Source organism: Hakea prostrata, chromosome 3, assembly GCF_041222555.1.
Source record: "Hakea prostrata isolate BN-2017 chromosome 3, UWA_Hpros_2, whole genome shotgun sequence".
In the NCBI taxonomy this organism is placed as follows: Eukaryota; Viridiplantae; Streptophyta; class Magnoliopsida; order Proteales; family Proteaceae; genus Hakea; species Hakea prostrata.
Window position 1 is genome coordinate 7163593 of NC_142602.1, and position 24672 is coordinate 7188264.

General features: G+C 36.5%; 2 protein-coding genes and 1 pseudogene across 9 annotated transcripts; 1 reads left to right on the forward strand and 2 right to left on the reverse strand.

Moving 5' to 3' along the window:
- Positions 1 to 1321: 1321 nt before the first annotated feature.
- Positions 1322 to 4553, reverse strand: LOC149020465 (E2F transcription factor-like E2FE). 7 transcript variants are annotated; one of them, XM_089148611.1, is made up of 12 exons: positions 4474 to 4553; positions 4091 to 4393; positions 3881 to 3948; positions 3732 to 3784; positions 3565 to 3642; positions 3432 to 3488; positions 3214 to 3355; positions 2996 to 3063; positions 2836 to 2908; positions 2657 to 2730; positions 2178 to 2577; positions 1573 to 1993 (listed from the first exon to the last, which is right to left on the reverse strand). In XM_089148611.1, the coding sequence occupies exons 2-12, from the start codon at positions 4186 to 4188 to the stop codon at positions 1899 to 1901; spliced, it is 1206 nt and encodes a 401-aa protein (XP_089004737.1). In that variant the 5' UTR covers positions 4189 to 4393; positions 4474 to 4553; the 3' UTR covers positions 1573 to 1898. The 7 variants fall into 7 exon arrangements, with proteins under 7 accessions (XP_089004740.1, XP_089004738.1, XP_089004742.1 ...); XM_089148614.1 differs by lacking the exons at positions 1573 to 1993; positions 4474 to 4553 and adding an exon at positions 1322 to 1564 and having other exon boundaries at positions 2657 to 2718; positions 4091 to 4467; XM_089148612.1 differs by lacking the exons at positions 1573 to 1993; positions 4474 to 4553 and adding an exon at positions 1322 to 1564 and having other exon boundaries at positions 4091 to 4467.
- A 2380-nt stretch (positions 4554 to 6933) lies between these two features.
- LOC149020466 (protein transport protein SEC13 homolog B pseudogene) lies at positions 6934 to 10919 on the reverse strand (annotated as a pseudogene). Its single transcript, XR_016172196.1, has 2 exons — positions 10778 to 10919; positions 6934 to 10280 (listed from the first exon to the last, which is right to left on the reverse strand). The product of XR_016172196.1 is annotated as a protein transport protein SEC13 homolog B pseudogene (transcript).
- An 8362-nt stretch (positions 10920 to 19281) lies between these two features.
- LOC149020467 (two-component response regulator ARR5-like) lies at positions 19282 to 21204 on the forward strand. The gene is made up of 5 exons (XM_089146928.1): positions 19282 to 19724; positions 19808 to 19884; positions 19978 to 20055; positions 20177 to 20247; positions 20357 to 21204. Exons 1-5 carry the CDS (start codon positions 19562 to 19564, stop codon positions 20622 to 20624), a joined length of 657 nt encoding a protein of 218 aa, XP_089003054.1. The 5' UTR covers positions 19282 to 19561; the 3' UTR covers positions 20625 to 21204.
- Positions 21205 to 24672: the final 3468 nt, after the last annotated feature.

Genomic DNA, 24672 nt, shown 5'->3' on the forward strand with positions numbered 1-24672 from the left:
AATGCTGGCTGCATTTGGAATCGACTTGAATGGAAAGTTCCACTTAAATCCCTCTCAGTTATCTTTATTAGTGCTTGAACCACTATTACAATGTAGATGTGCTCCTAGCAATCTCTTTTTCTATTAATCACAATGGTGATATCATAACTAACGGTCATAAGTGCAATGGGGTCTTGGGCTCTTTCTTCAAAAGAAAAAAAGAAAGAGGTCTACTATAGAATCAAAGAAGCCTTGGATTCAAACTTTCATCCCTCCACACTTTCTCCACCCCCTTCTCATACCATGGGTCTTTAGGATCGAGTCCTTTGTGTCCGAAATATATATGTATAGTACAATAAAATTTTCAAAACCCATATATATTTTGATACGTTCGATCAGTACCAATTTTAGGTGTCAACATTGACGCTATATACCAAACCGTATTGAATATACCATTTTCATATTGAAACTGTACCATAATGTATCGTACAGTTTTTGTACCATTTATATACTAAAACCATATCAAACTGTATTCATACCATTCACATATTCAAACGGTACCATATTGTTTAATGTTGTATTCATACGATTTCCCATGCAGCGCCATACCGATGCAATATCGATATGCATGTGGATATGAAAGTGATACATAGGGTCTCAAGTTTTAGGTAGCAGTTTTTTGTGCCATGTTTTACACTCTTAACCTGCACAGCCCCGGTTTCTGTTTGGGCTTTCAGTTTCAAGCTGGAGAATCCAATCCAAACACAGAAGAGCAAATTTTCGAAATTCAGTTCAATTTTGGGTTTGGTTCAAATTTGTTTCATGTTGGGCAACCGCTTGGATTCAGGTTTGACTGGTTAAATTTATAACTATTTCAGCCCGTTTTAGATTAAATTAAATTTATAGCTTGGGGCATAAAAGAGATTAAAAAAAAGAGCTCTCAAGCTCTCGATTTCTAGGTCCTAGTGGTCTGTACCCACCTCCTTTCTTTGTAGAACCTTCTTTCATTGTCTCTACAAACTTCAGCCAGGTGAGCCTAATATAAGTTCATTATCGACCCAATAAAGAAAATGTTTGGGTTCAATGATCTGGTCCAAGAATTGACACCTCTAGCTCTTAGCACCTGATCAAAACGAAGGTTAACAAATACTTCAAATATCTCAAAAGAGGATAAAACATCATCTCTGCCGTTTACATCCCTAAGGATTGCCACTCGTATAGCTTGGTAATGCTTATCCACACATCCAAGGAAATTCAAAGTTGAAACAGGAACACATACTCGAGCGTTACGAAGGAATGGAATGGCAAGGCCTTAGAAACTTTAAGGCCTTGGAAGATTCAAAGGAGAAATGAGACAAGGAGGGAAACAAAGCTTTATTATGGGTTACCGACCCTGATACAATTTTTATTCAATTGAAGGTTTATAGCTGCTGCATACAGTTGGAGCATTATGAAAATGCTTCCTAATACAAGTTTTATGGTGCACAGTGCACTCAAGAAAACTGTTCTATAGGTTGCTTTCCAGCGATTTCAACATACCATGACTTCCATGCTTCCAAATAATGAGCAAATAGATCGTTCAAAGCTGCATTCAGATAATTACATTCTAAGGTCAGTTTACTAGAATAGCTGTTGTAGTGTCCCTCGATACAAATGCCCTAAATTTATATTTCTGCCAATGCATCCAAGAGATTGCCCACATCCAACAATCTAATCTTGAGCCAAAAGGCTCATGGCCCAAAAAAAAAAAAAAATAGATTTTAAGTTGTGCAACATGGAATGAAAAGTGCAGTTCCATATTGGATGGTGAACCATCAAATGGATATGCAAATCCACATAAAATAAGGTGCCAAGGAGAAGACTCGAATTCTCCCAAAGAGTGCCAGAAAAAGCACATCTTTAGAGTTTTGAAGGTGGTCCTAAGAAGCACCTCTCGGTTTTCTGTCGGATCCTGAACCTCCCGAACCAAAGATCGTCAACACTTTTACACAGCTGAGCGATCTTGATTGGAGAACTGTCAATTGTTGGATCGTCAAATAACATAGGAAATTTAGTAGAGAAAAGCAAAATGTAGAACTAATGGATTGCTGATGTAGGGCACTTAGCTTGAATCCAACCATGGTTCTGATACTGAGGGCAGTAAAATAGTAGTGAAATACAATGGCAAGTAAACTTAAGTGGTAACTTTCAAAAAGTACCTTGGTTCTGATACTGAGGGCGATAAGAAGAGGCAAGGTTCTCCGAGTCTTGAACACTTCTGACATTATTTTTGTCTGCTTCACCTACTTTAGGCCTAACAATTGGACTGAAAGGGCCAAACACAAAACCCTTCGAGCTTTGCTTTGGTTGTTGCACAGTCTGGTTTCTGCCCATATCATTTTTCAATTTATCATGGTTCAATCGCATTTGCTTCTGGTTAGCCTTTTCATCCGTCAAGGAATTCCCCTTGTTCCTCTTTAAGTTGTCATTTGTAATCTCAGTTCCAAACACCCTTTTTCTGGAGTCCGTTAAACCAGAAGTACTTGTTGATCCATTGCCAAGTCGCCCCCCAGTTCCCACCCACTTAAATGCAGGCTTCCCGCTCACTGGCTCATGAGTCTGCAAAATCAAATGAAGGTCAAAACTGTGGTGAAACATTAATGGAGAGAAAGGGACTCAGGCTGGAATTGCAATATACCTTCTCAATAAGATTCATGGAAGACAAAACATTAGCAATATCATATAGTCGTCTAACTTTTGCTGCAGAATTATCTTATGAAGAAAGTATTAGTCATGAAGCTATATAATCCTGTAACTTACTATTTCTATACTCAAAATGTAATTCAGAATTAAGAGGGACAAGTGAAGGTCAATTACTTCTCGTCTGAGATGAATTGCTGGCATCATCAAGCAATATCCTTGCAGCATCTTCACGGGAGATTATGTCTAACTGAAGAAATGAGGATGTGGAGGAGTTCAGCCGAGAAATGATTCTAAGACAACCAAACTACAACAAAGAGGGAAAGCATCTTCTTACATTAGAAGAGAGAAAAAGCTTGACGAAGTTCTGTGTAAGAATTCCCAATGATTTCTCTCTTCTGTTCTCTGTGGAAAAAAAAGCATCCAAGGGAATTAGATTAGCAGTTCATAACTTATCATAACAACACTAGGATACTAATGGACAATTTAACATAAACATTGTTACTACTAAAAATTGAAACAATGCAGATGGCAAACGTGAGGAACAGATCCTACCAACAGTTTTGGAGGAAGCGGACATTCTACAAATTACAGAACTGGAACTTGATTTGTCTTCCCTGCTTGGATTGCCTGTGTCAACAGATTTTTCATCTTTTTCATCTTCTTCATCATCTGAAACCTTGGGTGATAGAATAACCTTATCATTTGAAAATTATATACGAAATAAAAAAAAAAAAAGGAATACACAAGTCGTATCAATTTGTGTAACCTACTTTGTCAGAGTTGCTAGCGTCAAATGTATTGGGAAAGTTCTCTCTCAGAGCCTCTTCCTGTTCAAATGTCAGTATACAACTTAGCACGATCGGAAAAACTTATACTCTTATCGTTATACAAAAATAATGCTACCTTAAGTTCCTCTAGAACCTGCGGAATTCCTGCAAATCCTTTCCATGTGTATCGATTCTTTGCTTTCCTCGCCAGAACCTAACCGATTAAATATAATAAGTTTCAAGAATTTGCAAAGAGAAACAAACATAATTAGAATAGAGAGAATAAAATATCAAATATCCTACCCCAATGCTTTCCAATACGTTCACTATGTCATAGATCCGCCTCCGCTCAACTCCTGAAGCCAAAAATTGTTCAGATAACACAATCAACAAATTTTCAAGTATAGACTAATGAAAAAGGGAAGGCAAGGAAAGAAAATCCGGAATCTAACCTAATCGATACGCAGCGTCATCCAATCCTATGGATTCAGTATCGTCACGGTTGTACAATCTCAAAAAGCTGCTCAGATTTCCAAAATACCAGAAGCAATATCAACAAGTGAGACAACAAAAAACAAAAAAAAAATTTGAAAAAGAACAAAAAAGGGGGAAGCTGCAAGATCTGAAGTGAAAAGAACAAAATAAAAGCAAATAAATATTACTTAGAGCATAGCAGTCCTAAGGACTTCTGTTTTCTGCTATAGCCATTTTGCTTTGTTTCAGAGTCTTGAAACTCTTGAAAGTCCACGAACGACGACATTTTCTGATCTCTTTTTGATCTTCTGCTTCTTTCGCCGCTGCTGCTATGCTGTTAGTATTCAAGTTATTCACACACAACTGAGCATCAATTTGTGATCTCCTGGTCAAGGAGAGATCCAGCAACTAAGAGATCAATCCATCCTTATCCTTCGAAGATGAAGAGTATAAAAGGAGGGAAAGAGAGAGAGAAAAAAGAGATCTGAAACCTGTAATGAAAGTATGAGAGAAATTAAAGAGGTGGCCGTTAATAAATAAAAAGGAAAAAAGATTGGAGATCTAAGCTCACTTGGCGGGTTAAGAATTTCGAATATCGATTCTGCGCCACTGCGCCGTAACTTAATTTGGGAGGGAGACCTGAGGAAGCGAAGAGGGTTTCTATTTTTCATTGGCCGCGAGAATTCAAATTGCGATCTCGACAAGCGCGCCTGCTAATTCAAATACCAATAATGACCTTACGTATGTTTTTCGTTTCTCTGTAATTGAAGGGTTTCTCGTAATCTAACTTTTCGGGACGTTGAGAATGAATGAATGATTAATACAGATTTTTTCTCTTTTTTCTTTTGAATTACTTTCGTGTAGGTCCTTTACTAGACCATAAATTAATGTTAGGTCCTTATTATTTTTAGATCTGTTAAGTATATTCAAATTTCAAATGTATAAGGATCAAACATCCACGTTTAAAATTTGAATATACTTAATAATTAGGATCTCCACGTAAATTATTGTACTAATAGGACTCAACGTTAATTTACAGTCTACTAAAAAAACTCACATGTAAAAAACTCTTCTTTTTTTTTTAATCTTTTTCCTTCTTGCAAAACTGCAAAAGCAGTTAGATTTTGAATTTTTTTAATTTCGAAGCGGTGAATCCCATGAGGGAATACAGGCTTCTCCCTCCAACAAACACATGGCCCTCCGAGTTACAGACTCGCGGGTCATGACTCATCTTTAGCAGATCTTTTCATAGTAAGGATCGAAGCAAATCTGCTAGTCAAATAATCAAACAAGTATTACGGAATTTTTCTGGGTAATAATTAAAGCTGTGTCAATAAATGAAAACAGAAAAAAATCAGATTAATTTTTACCCTATCAAGTGTAATGCATCTGTAGATTATTCTTCAAATAAATTAATCTTTTTAGAGTAATTCTATTAAAGCTGTGTCAATAAATGAACACCCAAAAAAATAAAATTTATAGGAGGACAAAAATAAGCAGATTAATTTTTATCCTATCAAGACTAAAGTCTAATAAATTTAAATTATTTTTCAAAAACAATAATTTTTAAGAGTTTTTTTTTTTACGAGAGTAGTCAAGTACTGTGACACTTCTTCTTATTGAAGAAGTCATAGATTTGAGGATTCTAAGTCTCCTTGTAGTATATGTAATAATGTTGTAATAATGTCCATCTCCTATTATAAGAAAATGCTACCAATAGTAAAAAAATATATATTTTTAAAAATTATAGATAATTATCTTTTTTTGGTAAAGTATAATGGTTTTTTTTTTTTTTTACTGGTGCTTTTTTAATACTGTAAATGAAATGTCGTGTGCGAACCTAAGATCTCCCCATGGGAATCTAGGCTTTTAACCGCTCTACTAACCCACCATTGACAAAGTATAATAGTTATTGAAAAAAATAGAAAACTTGTCACCATATTTGTACGTATATTCTACCACAAATCATCTCAAATTCCACATGTGGATTCAGATTTTCCTCTTCTCTTTAAAAATTAAAATTTTAAAAAATAATAATAATAATAAAATTCTTACTTAGTAAAAAAACTTTTTTTTTCTTCAAAAGAATCATATTTGTTGACCTAAAATGGTAACCTAAAATCATAGTACACACTAGGCTGTGATCATGATTAGCCCGACGACCGGGTTTTTATCACCTCCAGTCTTGACACGCTTCTGTTTCATCCAGTTGACTGTTAGATGATGAACACGTGTCTTATTATAATCTTATGGCTGAAAATTTTTCAATTATTTAGGGCCTGTTTGGTTTGGATTCATGGATCTGAGAATTATATCTGTTTGGTTGTAAAAATCTATAGATTAATGAAATCTAGAGATTCACATTTTTACACTAAAAACGTGAATCTATAGATTTATGGGTAAGGGGGTGAAATCCAGATATTTAAAAAAAAAACTATACATTTGCAAATTCACAAAAATCACGTAATTTAAATAGTTTTTTAGGATGAATCCACAGCTTTCATTCCACAACCAAACATTTAGTTTTATAAATTATGACTCCATAGATTTGAAATCTCTAGATATTTGAAATCTCCAGACTCATGTAACCAAACAGGCCCTTAACCATTTCATTCCTAACGTATCTTCTCTCCTCTCTTGGCTCTCTCTATCTTTTCTATCTTCAGCTCTCTTCTCTCTCTATCTTCAGCTCTAGCAACCCACTCACCAGACACAACACCACTGCTATCTCATTTCACTTTTCCCTTTTCAGTTCCAGCAGCACCAAGTTCACCTCCACCACAACAAGAGATGTGGACGGCAGATCACAAAAATCATCTAAAACCCTAAAAATTGAACAAAACCTATAAGAACGACTGAAGGTAGGAAGTTGATGTTGTGGAGATGCTTAACATCAATGCCAAAAACGACCTACATTTCAATAACCTCTAATCCACAGTCCACAAAAGCATCAAACAATTTTGATCTTCTCTCCACTCAACTCTCCATATAAATGGAAATCAGACTCCAAAATTAGGAAACTCATTAAAGATTTTCAGCGGTAAAAAAGAATAGGCAAAGAACGGCATTGATTTTCTTCCTTTCGTGTTATGGATTTAAGTTAAGATTTAGATTTGATATTGTAATTTGTGGTTTTTGAAGATTTGTTCATTTTAGGGGAAATAGAAGGAAAAAAAGAAAAGAAAAAGAAATATTTCGGCATTTTTTTCAAAACAACCTCAATAGGCTATGAGATCTGCCACATGACCTCACTGAGCATTTTTCTTCCCATACTCTCAAATTTTTAGGATTTTCTGCTGAACATACCCTATAAATTTGTCCTTTTCTCTTCATTGTCTTTGATTCGCTTGTTAAATATTGGATGAAAACAAAGACTTTGGCCACTCGTTTCACCGCCTCCTTTTTTGTCGCAGACCCATGGTGTGGTGAACTTGGTGTTGCCAGAGTCGAAGACGAAGAAGTGAAATGAAATGCCAATGGCAAGTGGGTTGCAAAAGTTGAAGAGGGAGAAGGCAGAGAGATCCAAGAGAGGAGAGAAGATACGTTAGGGATGAAATGGTTTAGGATTGAAAAATTTTAAACCATAAAATTAGAATAAGACACGTGTTCATAATTTGTGAATGAAACATACCATTTCAGGACTGGAGGTGATAAAAATCCGTCCAGACCATAACCTGGATAATAGACGCAGTGGTACATCGAGGCCATAAAGGTAGGTCCATTGTATTCAAAATCCAACCTTGCCCAGATAATAATCCAGCACAACCATTAGTTACAGTTATTTCCAAGATAAATATAAAGAGAGAAAAAAAACAAGAGAACCATAAAAAAGGACCTAATGATTTAGGTGACCATGGCAACTACTAAGGCAAGAAGCTTCCAGGAACTCATCAGAGAGGCAACTACTTTCATTACCCTACCATTGGAGATTCCAGTCTCTGACTCATTCGGTTTTACCCAAACTGAGTTCTCACATTTCCTTATCCTGATATTTGAATTTACAGGATTTATAAATCCACTTGCTTCACCATTTGATATTGAAAGGCCTGTCACCATTTGAGTACAGGAAATGGGGAGGCCCCTCTCAACTGCATGTCTTACCACTTCCAGAGTTGGAGAAGGCTCTAAATTCCATAGTGATCATACAAGCAAAAAACTGAGAATTCAGCATGTTTAGAAGTTTCAAATTAACCATGAAAGCTTAATTATAACCTTGTTTATGTTCTGATAACTTTATTCAATGGACATCAATTACTACTGGGTCATTACATATTCACATAACATAAGCCTAACTAAATAATCATCAAAGTTACCAGGACTACACCCATTACTTCCAAGTTTCAGATGCCTTTTCCAAAGTTGTACGCTACATGTGCATGAACTCTCTTTGCTCAAGGATATCCAATGTCACTAATATTTCTCCAAAAGAATTTTCATCCTCAAAACAGCAACAATAAGTCAAGTATGAAACAACATTTTTTCTACACATGCAACATTCTCCAGCGGTCTTTATGTTGTAATCATAAACAGCCAGTAACTTAACAGGTGGGTAAGCAAAAACGTTATGAAATGGACCCGTAAAAGAAGCACAAAATATACCCAATCAAAGAAACCTCTTGATATTGGCCAACCTTGGCCACAGCAAATAGGACTCCAACCAAAACTCAGCCAGTTTTTACTTTATCCCTTGAAGAAGAGCAAAAGATTGATGTTGCTACAGTTGCACACTCATGGTTGAGGAATGGCCCCAAGAAATGAGCCCCACAATGATCCCCCAATTGGGACTAATATCCAAGTGGCCAGGTTTCAGAATAAATAGAAGAATTATGGGAATTTTTAAATCTACACAAATAAGTATGAGGGGGATGAGGTTTAACAACAGCAACAGGGTTTGATAGTTTTTCCTATCAGAGTATCTTGTGGACGTAACAATTATTATCTAATTGAAACTTGTAAAAATTAACTGATAGTCTGATACAATCAATCACCCCTTACTTCCACACACTATAATCAAAAGTAACAACACAAAACAATAACTTGTAATCAGAGAATATAAGTTTAGCACCAACAAGCAATAATGTGTTATCCATTTTTTTCAGTCTGTAAAGTGCTCAGCGATAATGCTAGTAATTTCAAATAAAATGGTTGAAACAAAACAAAAAGTGAGAGAAGAAATTAACCCCAGAAAAGGAGTAGAGTTTTGATTGAACATGAAGAAGAAAAAATTGCAAACTAGTGAGGAAATGGCCAAAAACCATGAGAAAAAAACACTAAGATGAATAACAACTTGAGTCTACCAGGACAGTCAAAAAGAAAGTGAAAGTCTTGGGGGACAGAAAATCTAGCGTCCAGACATGGCCTAAGCACATAAGATAGCAGCAGCAAGATGAATAAGCAATGGTAGTCTATGGCTCAACAGTAGTCACCTGTTGCCACTCCCCATCAACTGCTTCTTTCCATAGTGTTACATTGTTGTTTCCATCTGCTACAGCCAATATATTTCCTGTGAGCGACCATGAGACCCTCCAGACTGTGGTCCTAAAGTCATTCAGAACCTTGCCTTCCCATTTCTCGCCTTCCTTAGCTACAGTCCAAATAATAACAGTTCCATCCTGGGAAGCACTTGCAATTGTAGACTTTGGAAGTCCCAAGTTAGGTGCCCAAGCAACATCCCTAACCCAATCCTTATGCATGTGAAGGGCTGGGAAACAATCCATCTTCCAATTCCCATTGTAGAGCTTCCAAACTTTCACAGTGTTATCACAACCACCAGAAACAAGCTTCTGGACAGGCTCAAATACACCAGATCCAACAAGAGCACCAGGTGCCATCGAAGGGGCCCATGAAACAGAGGTAACGCCAACTGGGTGAGCTTGGTCAATCTTTGTCGTGTCCCATCCACCATCAGCCCTGGCGGCATGGACCGATATGTTTCCATCGGATGATCCACAGGCCAAGCAGAGGCCAACTTCATGTGGAGCCCAAGCAATGGAATTGACAGAGGTTTTATGATCATCAAAAACATGGAACTGAGTCCATTCATTCTGGTTACCTTCCTTCCAAAGGATCACTCTGCCATCATAAGAGCAGGAAGCAAGGATGGAACCAAATTTAGGGTGTGCCCACGCAACCTGCCAAACAGGACCTTGGTGGCCACTCAATGTAGCCAAGTGCTGCGATGTAGAATTGCTGCTCACACCAACTATCTTGATGGTGGTATCAGACGATGCCGATGCCAAACGCTTGCCATAGTAATCCATGGCCACATCATGAACAGTGTCTTGGTGACCCGTTTCAATCTTCTGGGAAGGCATTTCTCTCAATTTCGATCTAATGCTTCAGATTTTCCAGAAACAGTATTTCCTCTACTTAGAATTCCTGTTCCACGGATGTCAATCCAGTCTTCCCGATCAGTCATAAAGTTTCTATGTTTCTTATAATTAATTCAGACTACAAACAAAATTGTAGTTCTCCTTTAACAGTGTATTACAAAGAAACTCAAACCAATGCCAGGGATACATAATTAATTAACAACAATTCGAAGCAAAGAATAAATTCTAATCAGATCTAGTTTCAGTGTTTCACAAGGCGAGCAAAAATCATAGAACACACTTTTCAATTTGAGCATCCAAACAACATTACTGTTAAATGAATAAGACCACAAATAGATCATACACTTTAAAACCACCAAGTGATTTGAAGGGAATTTAAATCAGTGCGAAAAATCAAAACCAAAGCACACGAAGAAATAGGATAATTGTTGAGATCATAAAACCCTAAATCTCGTTAACAATCTGGAAAGACAGCAACGACCAAGGAACGATGCTGGAAAGAAACTAGAGTGAAAAGCAGAGAGGAAAAAATGAAGAACTTACCTCTAAGAGCTGACCAATTCACGATTCAGATCGAAGACTGAACTTGTCGATCTGGGGAATTTTTCAGAAACGCTTCTACGGGAAATGAGAATGAACGCGAACGATTAAGTTTTCCCTTCACCAAGGCGAGTGGGTTATTTCGCAAACGGTTAGTTAATCGTACCCACCGGGCTAAAGCTAGACCCACCACCAAACCAATAAAATTGCAAGAGTCCTGGGCCTGGGCCCAATTGGGCTTTATGAGTTAACTCCAGAACTTCCGGGACTCCAAGCTAAAGTCTACATCTATTCTGAAGTTACTTGGCCAGTCGGCCCATCCAAAACCTGGCCCAGTTATCTAGTGTTTAGGGCCCAGTCATCTAGAGTCTACATCTAATCTGAAGTTACCTCTAACCCTTCATTGTAAAACACAAAAAATATTTTAAATCTTATATTTAAAAATGAGTTTAAAATTCCAACAGGTGAAGACATGTTTGATTGGCCTCGCCACGTCGGATGAATTAATATCTACGTTTTTCTTTTTCTTTTTTATGGTAAAAGTATTTCAAATGATTTTCGAATATAGTGTTTCCTGTCTCAAATTGGGAAATACCATCTTCATAAAGCTATAGTATAATATATAAATCTATATTTTTATGCCTAATATCCCATAGATAGTTCGTACTGTATAGGCACAATAATCAATTTTAGCTCGAATGGTTTGTAGGGGAACCCTACCTCTCTGATCTATTCGACACGTGCAATTTCTTTTTCATCGATACGCCCTGCAATTTGTATTTAAATTCCTATATGCATTTTTTTTTTGGGTTCATATATATGCGTCTATTGAGATGATGGTTTTGGTAATCGACATGCGTAGTGGATTTCGTACTAAAAATACAAATTATTCTTTTGAATAATCTTACTTAATATTTGAATTGGTATAAAGATAAAGCTTGTTCAGGTTTTTGTGGATTATTCCACCTTTTTTTCATGGCAATTCCACCTGTTTGTAATTTTAAACTCTTTCAATATTCTTTCTTTGAATAAAAAAATTTTGCACAGATTTTAATTAAAAAAAAGAAAAAAAAATATAAAGCTTGCTTTATTATATCCAACTACTTATAGTATCGAATTTGTAAATCATTTTTATTTTATTTTTTTGTCGTGAAAAACAAATATTAAGTAAGATTACACACATGGTGATACTTCGTAATATTAGGAAATCACTTACCACTAGATAGACATCTAGTCTGGATAATGCATCCATACCATAAGAAACGGAAGCCAACCACTGACCATTAGATCAACAACTATATTTGTCTAATGCATCCATAACTTAAGTAGAGGAGTTGATCCTAGTACATATATAAATATTGTTCTTCACACTTGATGGGTGGCCACCTCCGAGGATAAATCAGTAATGGATCACCATAGAGCTCTGGCTAGTTGTAAAGTTTAAATTGAAAACAATAACGGAGGGAAACAATTCAGTTACCTCTGTTGATGTAAGGCTTTAATTTATATGGGATTTACCTCCCTTCCTTGGCCGTTGGATTCGTTCGTGCTTCCTCTTGGTGGCCGTCAAACGGTAGGGTTTTTACTCTTCTTCCGGAATTAGTAGTAGTCACCTTATGAGACACAGTCGTTCACTTTGTATTAGTGGTAGCTAGTTATCCTTTATAACTCGATCAAGAGTCCCAAATTATTCGGGATCACGTTCATCTCCAAAACCGTAGAGTTCCTTTGCCCTCGTTTTAGTTGCTGATTTGAACTCTGGATGATCCCGGGGTTTCTTGACTCGACGACGGTTGAACCCATCTCCAACCGAAATCCATGACCCATCATAGGTTGGACTCGGTTCGGTGTTATTTTATCCTCATCAACACCCCCTCTCCCTAAAAAAACCAATATCCCATGTAAACTAGTCGCTATAATTTTGATGGTGGGGGTTCAGATCTTTTATCTTCACAAAAAGAGGATTCTACTTTTCTCACACCTCGTCAACAAACACCCACACCAACTGCAAGAGGATTTTTGAAAATTCAAAATAGTTGCAGCCAAGTTTTGTTGGTATCAAATGGGCAGAGAATCCAATTAAGAAAACCCTAGCCGTACGTATTGTACTGCTCTATATTATTAAGCATATCATCCAACCCCAAGATCTCTTTGGTCTTTATTTTAAAACGTATTAATTAGTCTTAATCCAACAATATTTATGTTAATTCTTTATAGCAAACTCGTCTTATTGCCTCCTAATAACAAACATTAAACAAATGAAGTGGTTAATCACGTTACCAGTTCACAGTTCCACTCATGATCCATGTGAGTGATTAATCCATCCAATGCACAACTGCCCAATCAATTTGGGTTTTGGAACAGAGATCGGTGGTGATGATTAAAAGAATATATGTAACAAGCAGAAACCAAAGGTGATTAGTATTGGGATTAACAACTCCCTGGATTTCATTGTCTCTAATCCTGGATCTTATCCCTTAATCACAGATACGATTTTCTAATCTTTTTAGATTGATTCGCCACCCAAGTTACTAATTCTTTATTTTGAAGAGCCAGATTAGTAGATCATAAGGGAGTTGTTTAAATTAATTAGTGATTGATATCATCACTTTGTATCCCAAATGGCCGGGAAAGGTTCCTCGTTGGTTGGATTACCTGTTTGATTCTTTTCTCTTTTTTCAACCTCCATTCCTTTCGAATCCTAAAAGGGATTATAAAGTGTCAAAACTACAGATTCTGTAAATATAAAATTTGGTTTTGAGAAACATTTTCTGTACACCAGCTACATGGATGTGTGATTTGAATATTTTGATTCCTGCATCAAGAATTCAGGCCTGGAATCTGGAGAACCAATGTATGAAATTTTTATATTTTGGGTTTATCAAATATTTCAGTTATGTCCTCATGTTCATGTATCTTTACATTATTCCAAGTAACTATTGTGTGGTGTTCATACAAGACCACTCAAAGTATTAATAATATAGATTCTAGGGTGGTGCAAGTGAAATCTAGTCCTATGATAGATTTTTAGGGATGATTCTTCAAGTGTCTTCTAGATTGTATTAGCGGATTTTAGACGTGTTGTACAAAAATAATGATGACATTAGGGCGGACAGCTGGATGGACACTCACTGGTGACGTGGTCTAAATCTTCTAAGACATGCATATGTATGGTTTCAAATCATGTTGGCACCCTGGTTACTTCTTGGTCCAGATTTGGTTTTAGATGGCAAAACAAGAGTGAGAGTGGGCCGCCTCTCGGGACGGGAAGCCACTTTCAATCACTAAGTCAACAAATGGGGGAAATTAGAGTGCTCCTCCAGTGGAATAAATGTTCAAGAAGACAAGAAAGATAATGTATTTGGAGTAATTACAAAAGAGTAATGGCTGGAGATTCAAAATCTTACTCTTTACTCATATATAGTGATGACATGTATAACTGATCCATACCTCAAAAAATAGTAGACGCCCTATAGCACTACGATTTCCTTGTATTTGAGTGAAGGATGGAGATGACTTCTTGGTGGAAATTTGATGAGCAATCTAACCGATTGATTTACTAGACAGCTTGAGATTTCACCATTGAATCAAAGGGTCAACATCAAACTGACATTGATGTGACATTAATTCCTAACTAGGGAGATAAAACGTGAGGATGTTGCACTCAATGATGGTTTTGCGCAAATGAGAAGCTTCTCTGTCAGCAATGAGTATTTAATGATTCTCAGTGCATTCAATGCTAATATAAATACTGTGATTTATGTTTGGATAGAACTACGTTGGATCTCCCTCTCAACGTTACTTTAGCTAAGAAGTCCTACTATGACAGCTGAGTGTCACCATGATACTCCAATTCTCAGCGTGCATCCCCTCAATAAGTATCAAACTGAGAAGTGTCACATGAAATATTTTGGGTCAGGTTTAAACCCTTGGTTCAATTCAGATGGTTCATTCTGATATGGGGGTTTGAACCATAACATACATAACAAGTAGCAACAATCAGATTTTTGTAGCTTTTTTCTCAATAAAATTCTGTTAGGATAAAATAAATAAAAAAATGTTTTCACCTGTGCTGATACAATATAAAATTGAAGGGCCTGTTTGGTAAGATTTTGTTCCTTGTTCCTGGCTTTTGTTGTGCCATTCAAACACAAAATCGAATATTCCGTTTAAAAATACAGGTCTATTTTTATATAGGAATGATCCAAACCAACATTATTTTTGTGTTAGAAGCAGAATTTGTTATACACCAAAAACCTTGATTCACGAGATTCGAAACTACATGAAAACTCGATTCAAAATAAAAAATGTTTTTATGTTAATTTATCTCAAAGGCTTAAACTATGTGATTTATAAATGGATTCCAACAATTTGATGTGATATTGAAACACATATTAAGCATTTACAAGAAAATTAATAGTTTATTTTTGACAAAGAAATGGATTAAATAAATTTTCGATGAAATCAAACTCTTAGAACTATAAACAAAAAACTTGTCAAATAATAATTTACGATTAAAAAACATTATTTTAACACATAAATTGGAAAGAACAATTTAAGTGATAAACAAATGCTACATAATAGAAAAAAGTTTTATTTGTTGCAACGGATGCAACAAGGGTTGAGATTTCGCCATGTATACAAAAAGAGATTCAAAAAGTTGTGAGAGAAGATGTGGGGTACCTATGTAAATACAAGTTCTTTCATTTTAAATTCAAGGGTTTATAATTTTTAGATTTACAAAATGAAAGCCGTCGTTAATGGACTGGCTTTCTATTGTCGGGGACAAATCCTTGGTGATTGAGAGGACAAGGCTTTTACAATTTGAAGATGGGTGTTGCTAAATCTTTTGCAAAGGCTTAGTTGATATCAAATTCTTCTACAAATAAATCGTAGGTTGCCGCAAGTGTCATTTCTGATAGTGTTCAACGGATCTTTTTAATTTTTCATGGTTCCCTCTATCTCTAGGTTATTTTCTATCAAATTTAGGGATTGACTCTTGAGCCGGGTAGAGCGAAAGGGTTTTATTTTGTAAATTTTAGAATATTTTGAATGTTAAAAAAAAAAAAAAAAATATTTACCAAGATTTTCTTTTACAACCCTTGGGTTTATTTTTATATCCGTGGTGAAACCTTGACCTTTGGCTGCAAGTTAATCCGGTGCATGGTTAAACCGTTTTTATAACCGATACTAGTCAAACGGTAAACCGCCGAGACAAGTTTAGTCAAAATTGTACAATATGGAATGATAGTCTCATGCAATATTTGCCATATATTTATACGCTATTAACTTGAGGACCAAACAAAGGAGTGGACCACAAGGGGACCACCAGAGATTCTCTCAAAGATTACATTTTATACTGAATCTGGTATGTGTCACATTCCTTGATCTTCAGATTGGAATAATCAAGGACAAATCGAATGGACCGTTAAATCCAACGGTTGTAGAGGTCGTGAAAGATAAGGCTGGGTCCACATAGATGATTCGGATGGTGACTTAATTGAGAAGCGAGAGACAAAGAGTGCAACGGAGACCGGAGAAGAGTAGACAACGCGGGCAGAGAACCGTGACACCCACGTGTTCTCTAGATACTCTGTGGGGCCCACATCGATTCTTTTTTACGAGAAAGAGAGAGAAGAAAAAAAAAAGTATGAAGGGAATCGAAAGTGAGGCTGAAAAGTTTTAACCTCCGGAAGACGTAACGTGTTACGTCATGTCAAAATCTAGTCAAATCTTCAAGAAAATCGCGCTCCGTTTACGACACCTGTCTGATTTGAGTGGGCCCGACCCGATCCGAACCCCGATAGAGTTCCGAGTCAGAGAATCTATTAAAGTATTAATACAAAAGTTTCAACAAAGACAAAGACAGTTCAAGGGTCTTCTAATTTTCATCGCTGCCATGAAAAACAAAGTTGGGGGGGGGCCCAGTCCAGGCTGTCCAGTCCAATAGTCCAAACTCCAAACAATACAAAAAGTGTCACCGTGGGTCCCACCCCCGAGATCTCCTCGACACTCCTAAATCTTTGCCTCCTGACTATTTTCATATTTTGTCTCGCCATAGGGACTGCAACAAAGCAATGAACACGTGGTCCTGACTAATCCAGTACGACCGTCAGATTAGAATCTCTGTGGATTGTTGACGACCAGGCTTATTATTCAAATCTAGTCTCTCTGACAAATTTGGAAGTTCAAAATCTTTCTAGGTAGGTGAGACGTGTGGAGTAAAGTCGTCACCATGGGTTCCGAGTCTTCCGACTTCCTATTCCATAGGTTAAAGGGTACTTTTGGAAATTCATATATCCATGGTCCACAACTCCACATCCGTCCATGACTCCATGGAACAAATCGAAACGATTGAGAAGGTGCTGTTTCACTTTCAACCCTTCAAGAGGTGAAGAGACCGTTTCAGTTAAACACGGACGTGACGGCCCGTCAGGATTGACTTGGGTCTTGGGGTCGTCAGCATTGATCAGCATTCAAAGATATCAAAATTGCATTTAGCCCCCTCCCTTTGAGTCTTGTAACTCTTGTTCTCGTTTTCCTTTCTTTGATAAAATTATGACTTGGGTCAATCTCTAACCAAAGACTTATCCTCGTAAAAAGACTCATATTTCCATGGAAGGTCTCTACTCTCTATCCATCCCACCCCATGCATGCTTGAATAGCGACTTGTTCCAAATTTCTATTTCTGTTTATCAACTCTTCAATGAAAAGGTCAAGATTTGCCTATATCTTCATTGAATGGAGACACTCATACAAAGTTCTTGAGGGTACGCTTTAGTTTGGTTTGAATAAGGAAAAAAAAAAGGCATGGGACACACTTTATATGGATCTTATTTGGTTAGATTTTGAAAGATTGGATAAGGAAAAAGGTTGGTTGAGTTACTACGCGGAGATATTAACATTTATATTTTCTTTGTACTTGTAAAAAATATTAGTCGAAGTTTCCTCTCGTGTCATTGTAATGCATTTTGTATAAAAATATAAGTACTCAATCATTTTTTTTTTTTTTGGATAGGAAGCAATTAATCATATGTTCTATGGCAAAAAGTGATTTCTTTAGCCATGTCTATCCATACAAGATAAGTAAAATATTTGATAAACTATCACCCTCAAAGCAAAAGCTACAACTATGTGGATTATGAAACACACACAAAATGCTTTACTTTATAATTATAATACTAAATTTCAAGAAAACTACTCAAACCTTGGGAATTGCTTTTTACCTATCCATTTTGCTTTGCTCTTAGGTGTTATATAATCACCAAATACCATAAATCCATGAATCCATCTGAATCTGCCCCTTTCTTTTCCTTGTAGAACCGCTAGCAATTGTTATAAAATCCCATGTCATATCACAAGATCTTAGGACATGTAATTGTCACGCCTCTTGCTAGATTTTGATCTACAAATACCTAACATGTTTATGAAAATCTCACCCCTCCAAAAATAAAATAAAATCTAGAGGTGAAGAGTGCTTGCCAACTAATAAGATGTAAAATTTCTACCAGGTCTTCAAACAAAGTGCACAAGTTGGGCTGCCCTCACTCTAGACTCTAGCATACACAGTTGGAAAATATAATATAATCAACAATCTATAAGGGATTAACATCTCATTTCATTGGAGTATTCTTGGTGCATTCCTCGATACTTCTAGGAAACCCTCATGTTATTAAAGTGAAAGAATGGAAAGCTTGTTTTTGATAATATAACCTAATTCAAAAGTCACATAGACCCTCGATCTCAATTGTATGCATTTATGTATAGTAAGTCATTTTGTATTAGTTTATAAATGTTCAGAAACTCGACCTCTCCAATCTTGCGAATCTTAATGCAAGGGTTAAGAGTTAGAAGCACAATGATCGCACTTTTTGGCTAAAATCTAGTGTGAATACAAATACTCCGTGAATGTCGACATCTAGTACGGCCAAAAGCCTACTGTGGAAGTTAGTTCTCAATTATAATCGGATTATAAATGTTCCATTCTCTCGCTTCGATGCTCTAGAGAGGTGTAAACATGGATTTTGTATCCGCTCCTGTTCTGATATGGTGCAATTTCCTCCTATGGATCGTTGGATCGTCGACATGTATAATATTCTAATCTTAAGGTAACAATTCAACACTGAGTAATACATTTGGGTTCATTTCTATAACAACATGTGTTACTCAGTGTTGAATTGTTACCTTAGGATTAGAATATTACACGTGTCGACGATCCAACGATCCACAAAAGGAAACTGCATCATATCAAAACAGGAGCGGATAAAAATCACTTTGGACTTTGGGTGTGCCACAATGGTTGACGATAGAAATTCATGAAAAGTGAGAGGCGTTTTCATAAATAAGGAAAGTTATATTTGAAAAAAATTGAGGAGGCGTTTTTCGTAAATAAGGAAAGTTAAATTTGACAATGGATGAGTGGTGATGCGCACTTGGCCACTTACGGAGAAGACAATAGAGAGAGAATTTGGGTAGATTTGGAGATCGCACGAAAGCGGATTTCAGAATCTCGCGTTGCTTAAAAAAGTAGATTTTTCAGATTTCTGAGAAAGAGATATGATGAGACAGACAGAGATGAAAAAAAGAAAAAGAAGCCCACCACCACCACCAGAGGATGACAGATACAATCATATACGACATCTATAATTACTGTATAAAACAAGGGAGACAGATATACAGGAAAACAGTTCTATAAAAGCAGCCAGGAACGATATCTTCTTTCGTTCTCACCTTCATTTTTAGTCTTTTTGAGGAGATTTACGGAGATTTACAGAGATTCAAGTTGTAATGGCGAGTAAAGACGTGCTTCCGCAGTTTTCAGGACAGGAAAAGAATGAATTTTTCGATCATTTGAGATCTGGTTCCCAAGAACTACATGTTCTTGCCGTTGACGATAGCCTTGTCGATCGAAAGGTTGTTGAACGGTTACTCAAAATCTCCTCTTGTAAAGGTTCGTCACTAATCAGTTGGTTTGTTACTTTTTTCTGTTTTTCATTTCTTCAAATCTGAACCGACATGGTCGAATTTCTTCAGTGACAGCAGTCGATAGTGGGAGAAGAGCTCTGCAATTTCTCGGATTGGACGGGGAGAAGAGCTCTGTTGGATTCGATGTAAGAGTGGTCAATTAACTCCAAATATTCTTCCTTAAACCCTTAGTTTAATTGACTTGTAGGTTTTCTTACGTTTTTGGTGGTTTTTTTCAGGGTTTGAAAGTGAATATGATCATAACCGATTATTGTATGCCTGGAATGACTGGATACGAATTGCTAAAGAAAATCAAGGTTCGATTTCGCTTTGATGATCTATCTTCTAGCACTCGTGATTTCTATGAGTTATCCTTCCCCTTTCTTAAGACGGAATCGAATTAGTGTCTCATTTGATTTGCATATGTTTCCCAAACAGGAATCTTCGACTTTCAGACAGATTCCAGTGGTGATTATGTCGTCTGAAAATGTCTTGGCGAGAATCGATAGGTATTCGTCATTTCCCACTCATTGTTAGGTTTCTTCCATCACAGAGTTCAAGCTTTCGCTTTTTCTTTTTGATTGCTGACTTAGGACATTTCATAATTGATGTGAACAGATGTTTGGAGGAAGGAGCAGAGGAATATATAGTCAAACCAGTAAAACTATCCGATGTGCAGCGTCTGAAAGGTCATCTAACGAGAGTGGGGAGTGACAGTGAAGCCAGACGATGGACACAACAGAAGAACAAGAGAAAATTGCCAGATGACACCACAGATCTGTCATCTTCCTCATCAATATCATCACTATCATCAGCATCATCACCATCGTCATCGCCGGAATCTCCTTCAAGGCGACATAGAACTAATCCTATATGTAATTTGTAGCTCTGCCTAGTGGTTGATGTTCACATGTTGACCTTAAATTTCTTGGTTACTTTGGGAAGAAGAATTTGTGCTTTTCTTCTTTTTGTTATTGTACATCACACGATAAATTATACGAAATTTTTAATGTCCCTTGATGAAGAAGATACAAGAGACCGATTCGTGGCTCATGGGAGATGAAATGTCAAGAACAAGACAGCTAGATTGTTGAGGAGACGAGATTCCAGCTTAGGAGTTGCAGGAGGTGATGAGAGAGTTCATATTCGCAGCAGAGTGGTAAAATGGTGTAGTTGATGAATTAAAAATCTAGAATGAAATGCATATCTGTATGACATTGACAAATGATTATTCTTCGATCCTCATTCTTCGATCCTCCTATCCTGACCTTCAATTTGAGTCGTGCGAACTTCTAAGGGCCTGTTTGGTTACATACATGAATCCAGAGACAAATCTGGATAGGTGGAGATTTAGGAATACAGTCATTAATATTATTTTATTATTTTTTACTACAGAATCAGGTGCCAAAGATTTGGCTGACCAGCAAAAATTTGACCCAACTGTATAGTCTTACCAATATATTTCTTTATATATATATTAGGGAACTCATATCGTGTAATATATTTATATATTTAATTAATAAAAAGAAAAAAGAAAAACCGAACTAAATGAAATCATTCACCCAGGAAAGGAAAAAAGTATGCCAAAGTTGGAATGTTAAAGTCTTTAAAGATCCAACTTTAGCAAGGTATAACAACAAATGCCAGCCTACATGACATTAAAGGGCAAAAAAAACAGGAGCAGCAGAAAAGAAATATCCAAAGTAATTGGATGACCACCTCACAAAAAAAAAGTAAATTGGAGTAATCGCTACCCCTATACGGTTACACGATGCCAGCTTACATGCAAGGAAAAACGAGCAGGAAAGGAAATAGGCTAAATCAGGACTCCCTTGAGAGACGATTTCAAAAAAGCGAAATCACCGTTTTTTCCCCCTGGATCTTTAATGCATAAATTAATCTTGAGTTTATTCAGTGTAATTAACTATGTAATAAAAATACCCTCATATAGTATTCATGTAGAGGAGTAAAAAAAAATCCTTCTTTCATCCATCGTCTATCATCATCTATTGTTTCTACTTTTAACCGTTGAAAAATCCTTCACTACTAGTCAAATTATTCACAAATTACTCACTCTTCTACTTACATTTTTTGTGGTTTTTTTCCCCCTTTTTTTTTATATATAATATTTTTAAAAAAAAAAAAAAAAAATTTTTTTTTTTTTTTTTTTTTTTCATATATTATTTCTACTTTCAACCGTTGAAAAATCTTTCACTACTAGTCAAATTATTCACAAATTACTCACTCTTATACTTATATTTGGTGTGGATCATCTCCCCTAACGATTATAACTATAAATTATGTAGAATCAACAAGTAAAAATAATAAAAAATTATCATTAATTAGACTATATTTTGTGGTCTAACACCCGTCAGAAGACTTTCCAGATTCTTGGAAAATCATTCGCCACCAGCCTCCCAAAAATCATCCTAACACCGACTTAACAAAATGAATGAATAAGTAAATAAAAAACGCCAAAGAGAGGAGGAGGATAGGAACCCCCCCAGAGGAGGGGGACCCCCCCCCCCCCGACAAAAAACAAACCCCCACCCCCCCCCCAAAAAAAAACCCCCCAAAAAAAATAAATAAAAACCCAGGTGCTGCACCTTTTTCCCGTTTAACTCACAAAGGAACAGAGGACGTTAGTCAAACTTGGAATGGAAGAAGTGCGAATGCAAAACCGCCATTGGATGTCTATGTGCAAGTAATTAGAATTGCACTTACGCGTATCAATTGAGACCAGACCATGGGATCTTTTGGATCCATGATGTATCTGATTACGGTTAGGCTTGTGAGTTTTTGTGTTCTCCATTAGTCTCCAAATCTGCTGCACAGCAGTTTCATTAATCTAGTAGATCACATTGGAATTTGACCTTCTCTTTCTTTTTTGTCCCCTTATGGTTCAGGTTCTCTATAAAGGACAATCCATCCGAGGGGAGGGGAGTGGAGATGTATCCGTTTTAGTGTCTGCTACATGCTGCAGAGAGTAATAGTGGGTAACAAGAACACAACGCTTTGATCTGATTCCTGAATTTCAAATTAGATACATTTGCTATACACCCTAAAATTCAGTCTCACTTCCAACCAGAAAAGAAAAAAAACTCAGTCTCACCCCCAACATGTGTTACTACTAATGCTCATATAGAGATATGTCTTAGAACTTTGCCTTGATTACTGAGAACGACTTCCTCAGCATTCTAAAGACAAACTTTGAGTGATTTTGATAGCAACAAATGCACGAAACAGATTAATTAGCTTTAATGTAAACATCTAGCACACCATGTAAAACCTCAACTGGCACCCAAAATTTAAGATCATCAAATAGACTCATAAAAAGCATTTTATACACTAGGTGCTTACTAGGAAGGAACCTTCCTTTACCATCATCAGTATTTCAGGAAGCAACAGAGATTTCATGGCATCTTTAACTTTTTTTTCACATTTTTTTCTAAAAGAACAGAGACAGCAAGCGCATAAAGCATAAGACCTCAAAAATGAAAAAAACAAATTTGTGCAGTTTATATGTCTACCGTGGAGTCCGGATCCTCACCCCATCGGGGGAGCACAGACTACTCCCGATGGCTTCCCAACCACACAAACACGTGGGGCCCACAGGTGAAAAATTGAAGTTAGTTAAATTTTTTTAAAAAATGTTTTTCATTTGTGGGCACCACATTTTTGTGTGGTTGGAAAGACATCTGAGAGTAGTCTGTGCTCCCCCGACGGGATGAGGATTTGGACAAGACAATACGGTGCACCAGTTTTTCGGAGGGGATAAAAAACTGATAATTGCCAAACAATTGACCATTTCCACCACCACATCATTATAATACCCTACGTAACCACCCAGCGGTGGCTCTTGCAGATGGTCCTTACCCACTCAATACCGAAGAGGCAGGCAGGAATGTGTTGTCATACAAGACAAGAAGCCAATAGAAACTTACTTTCAAACCCAATCAAGAATTTAAATGAATTTCTAAGATTTTTCAGAGCTGCTCCTCTCTTCTTTTCTTGAAGCTTACTTTAAAGATTTGTTCGATTCAATTCTTAGTTGAATTTAAATTCTGAACATTAAAGAATTAATTTCCACTGGTTACAATTTTAAATACTAATTATAAGAACTTGCAGGGGTTGAGGATTATAAAAGATGTAGACCCTTATTTTGAATGGTCATCTCTTATTTATTATATTTTTTGGGCCAAAAAATCCTCTTTTTATTTTACAGGGATACCCAATACTTCCAACATCTTTTTGTCCAAGAAATACTTCCAATATAATCTTAAGTTTTGATTTTTCCAATGAGATGATTTATCTTCGTTTCTTCCAAATTTGAAAGTACACGAAAAACATATATAAAAAACAATTAAAAAAAGCATGCATAAAATGCTTTCTCCTAAGGAAATTTCTCGGAGGAGGTCTCTACAAACAGTTGTGCGTAAAAGGAAGTATAATCTAATCAATGGATGGTTTATACATTACATGGAATTCAAACCAAGGAACCACGTTATCCATGCTATAATCTAATTTATGAGATAAACGATTCACCCAGTTTTAAAAAATTGGAGACAACTAAATTTGGATAAGAAAACTGAAACAGGATTGCTACACACGCAAGTTAGACCTAGATCTTCAAGTAAAAAATGTAGAAATATTATTTATAAAATCATTTTGGGGTGGCGGCTAAAGAACTAAACCAAGTTGAGTTGAGGCGAGCTTAGTTACCAAAATTTAATATTCGTTGAAGAGATTGCAGCAGAGCAAAGTCAAAGAAGACAAGATTTTGGTATGGTAAATCAGGAATCATACCTTCACCAGATGCCAAGACAATCTTGTGTAGCAATTATGATTGGATGATGATGAGGATTTCTCTATCATGATAATTACGAACCTGCGGTAGAAGATTAACTAGTCAACCCAGAAATCCAAATCTGTTT